Source organism: Plectropomus leopardus, chromosome 12 (assembly GCF_026936395.1).
Source record: "Plectropomus leopardus strain MGB_pleo_1.0 chromosome 12, ASM2693639v1, whole genome shotgun sequence".
Lineage (NCBI taxonomy): Eukaryota > Metazoa > Chordata > Actinopteri > Perciformes > Serranidae > Plectropomus > Plectropomus leopardus.
The window spans coordinates 24,537,128-24,545,461 of NC_142187.1; the positions used below are offsets into that span (position 1 = coordinate 24,537,128).

At 38.9% G+C, this 8,334-nt stretch overlaps 1 protein-coding gene across 1 annotated transcript in view; it reads right to left on the bottom strand.

Moving 5' to 3' along the window:
- Positions 1-2,545, bottom strand: part of LOC121950863 (calcium voltage-gated channel subunit alpha1 Eb) — a 75,263-nt gene extending 72,718 nt beyond the window's left edge. The window contains exons 1-2 of the mRNA XM_088085594.1: positions 2,143-2,545; positions 23-449 (exon numbers count right to left, since the gene is read on the bottom strand). Coding sequence (XP_087941720.1) covers positions 23-411 — 389 coding nt within the window. The 5' untranslated portion in view covers positions 412-449; positions 2,143-2,545. The remainder of the gene's footprint in view (positions 1-22; positions 450-2,142) is intronic.
- Positions 2,546-8,334: the final 5,789 nt, after the last annotated feature.

Genomic DNA, 8,334 nt, shown 5'->3' on the forward strand with positions numbered 1-8,334 from the left:
TCTGAATCTCTTTTATACTCACTCCCACTCCTTCCTGCGGGCCTGCGGCGTGCTCTGGATTTTGTGAGCCTGGTGAGCCATGATGATGTCCTTCTGCTCCACCAGTCCCCCGCGCCTCCGCTGCATGCAGTTGGGGCTCAGAGACCCTGAACCCTGATCGGACGAGCCATCCTCCTGACCACAAGGCACATCGAAGCTGGCAGCTCGCGGGGGCAGCCCCAGGTACTCGGGGAGGGCATGAGGGACCTGAAGGGAGCTGGAGCGGGCTCCTTGTGCCAGGCCATGACGGGGCGTGGAGCTGGGCTTCCTCCAGGCCTCAGGCTCAGGGAGGGACAGGGAGGACTGGACGTGCGTGTTTCCACAGCTGGATGGGGAGATGAGGGAGAGGGTCTGGTCTGAACTGGTGAGCATCTCTACGGAGGACGGGAGTTAGCAGTTTCACCATAATGCTATAAATGGGAGAAACAATTTATTAGTGAAAAGTGGCGAAAAAACATTCATGAAACATTTCACATCCTGCCTGTCCCTTCTCTGTTCGTCTATTTTTAGTCCCCGATAGAAGCCTGGCTCCAGGGACGGCAATGTTGGTCTGTTGGTCAGCCCACCACTTTGATCCTGACTGAAATATCTCAGCTACTGTTGGATGGATTTGCCATGAACTTACAGATATTCATGATTCCCAGAGGATGAATTCAAGTAGCAGGCAGAAATCTAGAACAGGGTTAAGCTCTCTGAATGTCTCATATGTTTATTAATAACTGTTAAAAAAAATACACATATCTTAAAGGGAGGTTCCTGAGGCAAAAACTGTCTGAATGCAGAATGAGTACTACCATTTATAAGTACTTCTTCTAGATGATCACTTCAGCCAGTGGGATCTTTGATGCAAGCAGTGCATAAAACTGGATGAACACAAGCTTTGAATCAGCAGCCATGCAAATATAGTACCAGTGATTGAAATGGTGTGGAACTCTGAGCAAAAAGTGGGTCAGAAAGGCGAGATTTTATTTGTCTAAAAAGCATTACGCACAGTTTCTTGCTTTAGTCGTCTCATGTTTTGTTTCCAGAATATTGAGCACAATGTAACAGACCTCTTAAACCATTATCTCATTGTTGCTGCCATTGTCCAGTTAAGCGTGTGTGTGACTAAGACAGAGAAATATGAGCGAGATGAGGTGGCAAGGCTGGAAAACAGCAAGTTTGAAGCGAGTCAGTCGGAGACAGACGAAACAAGGCTGTTCCCACTGAGCCGAAGCCGAAAGGAAGATGACTGAGTGTGGGAGAGCTGAAGCAAAAGGCACAGTGACTCACACGTCAGCAGCAGGGCTCCTCAGACATGAACTGGACACAGTCTGAGTTGAGCTCTGCCCTCAAAGGCAGCGCGGGGAGCTGCAAGGTCAGCGCGTACATTTACACGGGCGGTGTGGTGGCAGCTTTTAAGCTGCTGATGGGTGGGCCGCCTTTGATTTTAACACAGCCCTGGAAGTTCAAAATACATGAGACACGTTGTGTTATCGGTCAGGTTTGCAGCAGCTGAGGGGAAATTCATTGTGAAGACACTTGTAACAATGCCTTCAAAAAGCAGCAGTCAGCAAGCTGTGATGATGTACAGGGTGAATCCATGACATCTGGTTACTTATACAAACAGAAATGAAATTAATCATGAATGGCAGCATTGATGAGGCTGCTTTGTAGATGAGAGCATCACTGCAGTGTGCCTTCAGGCAGTAATTACTGCTACAAGAGGCGTCCACCTTTTCTGTAGCATGCATTAAAGTTAAAACCCTTGCTTCTTTTATTTTAAATTCAAATTTCTCTCATCTCCTTTAATTAGTGCAACCACTGTAGAGCCTACTGGCACAACAGGCTGCCCCCACCTTGACTAATTTGCGCACGTCAGCTGCAGGTCTGTAATCGTTTTACATTAACAAGCCTGTTAACAGGTATGGCTAATTAGGATCTTTATTCTCGTGGAGTTGTTTGACGCAAGTAAAGAAAGATTTAAAAAGCACGCAGCAGTCCTAACAACATGAATAGATGATGCTAAAAATGTTCACAGGAGGGAGAGGTTGAATTCAGCGCGCGCGACAGGCACAAATACCAATAAAGTAATGAAATGATTAATGAATTTGACAGTTTTACCTTGAGGTGCCGCGCGCTCCTTCATCGTCAGAGAAGCCCGGTTCAGGTGGATCCTAAAATTCAGCCTCCTCTCACTCAGTCCAAGTTTACAGGTCTGAGGATGATTTCGCGAGGATTCCTTGAGTGATGATTACTGCTGTTTGGCTATAAATACCGTGGGGTGGCAGCCAGCCAGAGGAGCGCGGCTCACACGAACGTAAACAGGCACGGGGACAGGAGCGAGGCATGGAGATAATCCCAGTCATCTTCACGAGCGGAGCTGCGGTGATATGAGTCACTTAATGTGGGTCACTACGAGTATCTCCAAACTTCATCTAAAGAGTTAAATTAATTGTGCAGGCACGTTTTGTCTAGCAGCCTTTAGTTATTTACCTGTCAGTATATCAGATTTTAGTGAAATGCAACAGGTCTGCTGCATTTAAACGGGGGTCTGGTGTGAGCACAGTTGCATCGAGTAAGATATGTTTACCACTAGATGGTGGACTAAAGCCGCACCTGACACACTGTAGATGCATTGAATAAGACATTGACATCAAAGGTATAACGTACAGGTTTTGCACTGCCCCAAAGATCTATCATATACTGCAAAGTCAAAGACCAGTGAGCAAGAGACATGGCTGTGGACATTTCTCCAGAAGACTGGAAATCATGTTTTAGTAACATTAATACAGTGTATAAAAATGGACACTATGTATATCAAACTGAAAGTAATACACAAATCGCACTGGACAACACAACAAGTAGGCTATAGAAATGGAAACTGATACATGTCGCCCAGGGATATTCAAATTGCTTTGTTTGGTGGACAGTTTTGCAAAATGAAAGGAGGCCAGGGTCCAGTCACAGCGGCCCCATACATGTTTCCAGGATTTGAGGACATTACTAGGATTTTAAGACGTTTTCAGGATTTAAGGACTTTTCTAGGATTTCAGAACATCTCATTTTTAGGGACATTTCTATGATGTTTGGACATTTCTAGGATTTCAGGACATTTCTAGGATTTCAGGACGTTTCTAGGATTTTAGGACATTTCTAAGATTTTAGGACGTTTCAGGAATTTTAGGACTTTTATAGGGTTTTTTTTTTTTCATTTTTAAGATTTTAAGACCTTTTAAAGATTTTAGGACAGTAAGACGTTTCTAGGATTTTAGGACATTTCTCAGAGTATTGGACATTTTTACGATTTCAGGACGTTTCTTCCATTTCATTTTATTGTGTTTTTTCTTTAGTTTACCCCCCCACACACCACCCACCCCCTCTATCTTTCTCTTTATTAGCCCATGTACCTGAGAATATGCATGCATTTATGATACTAATTTGCGATGGCTCTTTGATTTGTGGTTTCAACTTAAAGTAAAAAGAAAAAGGTGCAGTATATATATTTAAAAGGTGTACATTTTATCTTAATATGCTGCATATTACTCTATTTTTGCATGTTTTTTTGCACCCAGGGACACCTGTTTGTGTAACAACAGAACAGGTATCGAAGACTGTTTCCCCGTCGATTTATGTCCTCCCCAACCGGAACCTACACCAAACCCTTGGGGGAGACGCAATTCAACACCGGCATACCCCGTTTTGAGATCCATAGTATCGCTTTTATCTCTCAAATTAGCAAAAAGGGTGAAATAAGTCCGTTAGCGTTTCACAAAGATGTAGAAACAGAGTAGAAACGCGTCACAAACAAGGCATCGAAAATGTTGCCGATTGCAATTTTTTTACGCTACCTAAAGAGATACTTTGCCTATTTTCAACCAGCTTTTTATCGAAACAATGGTGTAAACAAACTATGGTAATCTCACCCAGCGTCGAGATCTCCTTGCTCCCCTCTCAGCGCAAACATTTCTCTCTGTGAGACAATAAATTGTTATTAGCATTACTAAAATCTAAGGCTGCTGCTCAAACAACAGATTATACTTCCGCATTCGTTTTCCCGCCACTATGGCCTCAAAGAGTACAAGCGGATCGAAATAGAAACCTGCCCTCTTTTTCACTTAAACAGACTAAACTCACATCAAATGGCAAAACGAGGAAGTGCTGATCAAATTTTAACCATTATTATGTTTCTGTATTGCCAATGCCTCGCCTGAAATGTCTTTAGAAACTATTTTAGTGCCTTTTTTGGTTTTAATAATGGCATTTAAGAACAGGAAGTGGGCGCCATACTGATTCCTGTATTGTAAAAACAGGGGCTGAAAATTCTGAGATCAAATAGCAAAGACTAAGCAGTGCTGCTAAAAAATAAACTGAGATTCTGTTACTGCTTTGTATTTTTTTGAAAATTCAAAAATATTTCCAGCTGTGAAATATGCCACTACTTCAAATAGGCCTACAGTATAAAAACAAAATAGACTTACATTATCTTAAGTGAAGGTACAATATTATAATAGATTATTGCTAATGTAATTTTAAGTAAGCAACACTGTAGCCTACATATTGTTTGGTTGTAGCCTACATATGACAATTTATTGAATATCATAAGATGATGATGATGTGTGTAAAATCTGAATCTGTAAAGTAAGGATAGCTGCCATATAAATGTAACTAAAAGTGCATTTTTTTGCCTCTGAAATACAGTGGAATTCAATAATCTATAAGCTAAATTCAAATAGGTTGCCTCAAAATTATTCTGAAGTTTTTGAGAAAATGTGCTTTGTTACATTTCAAAACTGTTAAAAAAAACATAAATACAGAAAAATAAACAAATAAAAACTATAATTTCCATGAATAATTCCTTTATAGAACTTCTCTTTTTAATACCAAGAAAGTATAAACAGTAGCCTATTTCCCCACAAAAGAATTATTAACAATCATTAAAGCAATCAGTTTTATTAAAATGCACTTAAGTGTGTCTACAGTGTTTATTTTGTTTCTTTGAATCTCTTCAGTGTGTCTCAGGGTTAGAAGAAAAGATGAACTGAGGTCTAAAAGACGGAGTAATTGAAGCTGCAGAACAGCAAATAACAAGGATGCTGTATATAAGGAGAAATAAAACATAGAAATGAATGCTAAGAATAAGGAGCCGGAGCAGGAAAAGTACAGCACATACATTAGAGCATAATGCTTTATATAGAGTGCTTTTTCAATTTGTCAGTGGTTCACCTGCCTTCATTCTTATATCCTCAACACAAATAGATCCTATAGGGTTTGAGGGTAGAATCAAACATACAGTCGCTGCAACAAGGACACAGCCTGTGTACACCCGCACTACCAGCGCCCGTGAAAATTATTTTTTAAAAAGTTACAGAAAAATGTTTAGGGAACAAAGAAAAAAAATGTGGAAAAACTATTTACATAATTACATATTTAAAAAAAAAAAAAAAATATATATATATATATATATACCGCAGAATCATGTTACAGAATTATTATTTTCCCTGTAATTTACTTTTTTTTTTTAAACTAATTTTAAGGTATAATTTTCTTGTTTCTTTTACTAAATTATTGTTAATTTCTTCTGGTAATTTCTTCTTTCATCACTCGTTGCTTTCTTCCCATGTGTTTAAAAGAAATCAAGCAAATTTGCTCAGGTTTCAGAGGCTTAAACAAGGACCATATATCGATATAAATGGCTCATTCTAAGGTTACAAAAACATGATTTTTATTTTCATGTGATTATGCACTAAAGAAAACATACTTATTATATCATATTCCATTTCTGCCAGTATATCCGCCTTTTCAGTGCCTCAGAAAAAGGGTGTCCTGTGTCTGTGCTATATTATGAAACTAGAGCCAAGGACAGAGAATAGTTTTTCTGTGATTAAAACATAGCCTTGATGGTCCATGTACTTAATTAAAAGGTCAAGTGTGTTCATTTTAACCAATCCCGTTATTCCCTAAACTGAGGACGAGGTGTTAGCTGTGGGACTGAGAGCAGTGCAGAAACCATCTGCTGCCACCAACACTGAAGGGTAAATGAAGACTTCAAATTAAAACTGTATTTCTCTTCATTTTTGTCCTGGGACAGCTTTACAATTTTTTTGTCTTAATCAAGAGTGTATTATTACCCAGAGTCCCGTCATTTATCAATCAAATATCTCCTCAAATATCTCTATAAACTGCAGATTCTCAGTAGTTGTTGTCAGACGCGTCTCTGAGGATTTTGCGACAGTATTTTCCAATGCCCCGATGCCATATTATGTGAATTAGATATGGATTTATGTAATCTAGCAGAATCATCTCGGTGAGGAAATAATTGCCGTCTTATCCTCCAGGCACGCGGCCAAGTGGATGCATGACGTGGAGACGCCAAGCAGAGAGAGTGCTGCTATTGAATGAAGAGGAAAAAAACAAAACGACATTAGAAATAAACCATCAGGTGTGTGTGTGTGTGTGTGTGTGTGTGTGTGTGTGTGTGTGTGTGTGTGTGTGTGTGTGTGTGTGGGAGGACAAGCATGCTGTTTGCTGCATGAGACAGTTGGTAGTAAATGGTTGGCAAATCAAATCTGCTCTGGCTTGAGAGGCTGCCCTGAGGGGAAACATCAGGTTAGCTTTGTATGCTCACTGCTTCACACTTTACAGACTCCTGCTCAGTGTAATACCGTATTCTTTTAATATTGAATCCAGATTTATTATTAATCTAACCTTTTGTAGCCTCAGAGTGCGGAGACAAGTCTTAATTAGGTATTATTAAACAGCGGAGTCTTCAGATTAAGTGTTGAAAGCAAGCTCTAGTTTCAGAGAGGGAAAAATGTTCCTGCTCAAATATTTTAAATGTCCTTATGAGTTGTGAACACTTGGCATTTATTTTGTGTCTGAGCTTCATTCTGTCAAAGTGTGAAGTTGTGTTTTAATCATTTAGATGAGTTATTACACAGATCTCGAAGTTCCTCTGTGTTCAGTGGCTCTCAAACTTTTGGTTCACGACTCCTTAAAATTAAAGCAATTCCTACTTGAGCGGTGAGCAGTTCAACCGGAGAATGATTTTGTGTCTTTGGGTTGTTTCATTTGATTAAATTTTGAGACGGGGAAATATTTTGAGAAAAATACAAAATGTGATGGTGGAAGTATGTTTTCCAAAGCCCATCCGTTTTAGCACAGTTTATGTACAAAAAGGGAAAACCCTCTCTTATATCAGAAGATGCTGAATTATCTGAAAACAAAAAAACATGCATTTGACTGCTCACACCTAGTCCACAATAAATAAATGATGAAAATTTCTGTCCAAAATTTGAAACCCCACAAAAAGGTATTTTAATCATCAAGAGTCAATTTATTTTCATATTCTAAAATGCAAAGGACATAACAGGATTTGAGAATAAATCCAAGGTTGAGTGCACAAAAATGTTTCACTGCAAGCGATTATGTACAAGAATGAAATCAACAAATCTTTACAGAATTCAACAGGTACTGCATCGATACTTAGAGTCAACTTTCTGAACCTAATGACGTAGACTAGACTGGACTTAGATTCATCTGATCTTCTTTTTTTTAAAAACACAGCACATTAATTAATTTACATTTTAGTGAACTTTGCTGAATTTAAAGTTCACTTTTAGTGCATTGAGGACCATTGTATGCTTGTTTGTTTTCGTACATTAAAGATTAAAATACCATTGAGGTAAATGCTATGTGGCCTTATAAACAGGCCTGTTAGCATATAACAAACCAATGTCCTCTTCATCTGTTTATGCCAACATGCTACCCATAAATACACTGGCTAGCAATTACAATCTGATTGTACCATCATTGTTTAATTAAAGGAATACTTGACCCCCCAAATTAACTTTTGTATATTAGTTATTCACCTCATGTTACATTGATTTTGTGAAGAAAACGTTGTTTTCCTCGCATGCCTCTACAGTGAATGAAGAATTTAAATACAGACAAAATTCAGGATAATAGCATACTTTTTCTTTTTAAGGCAGTGCTAGACCAGCAGCTCCCATGGTTAGTGAAGTAAAATTACTATTTTTGTCAATGGAGTCTGGCTTTAAATACTCATACGACTGGATACATGAGGCTTGTATTATAGTGCACAAGTTATGTGAGAGTTTTTAAACAGATGATTTGATATAGTCTACTGTTGTTAATTTCAGACCCCCTTTACTTAAATTTAAGAATTTTCTCAGTTTTTGTATACTTTGTTCACAGTACAGGCATGTGAGAAAAAACAAAAAGTTTTCTGCACATGTTTGACATCACACTGGGTGAGTTACTGAAATACAATTGGTCATTTGGTGAGTGAAGTAT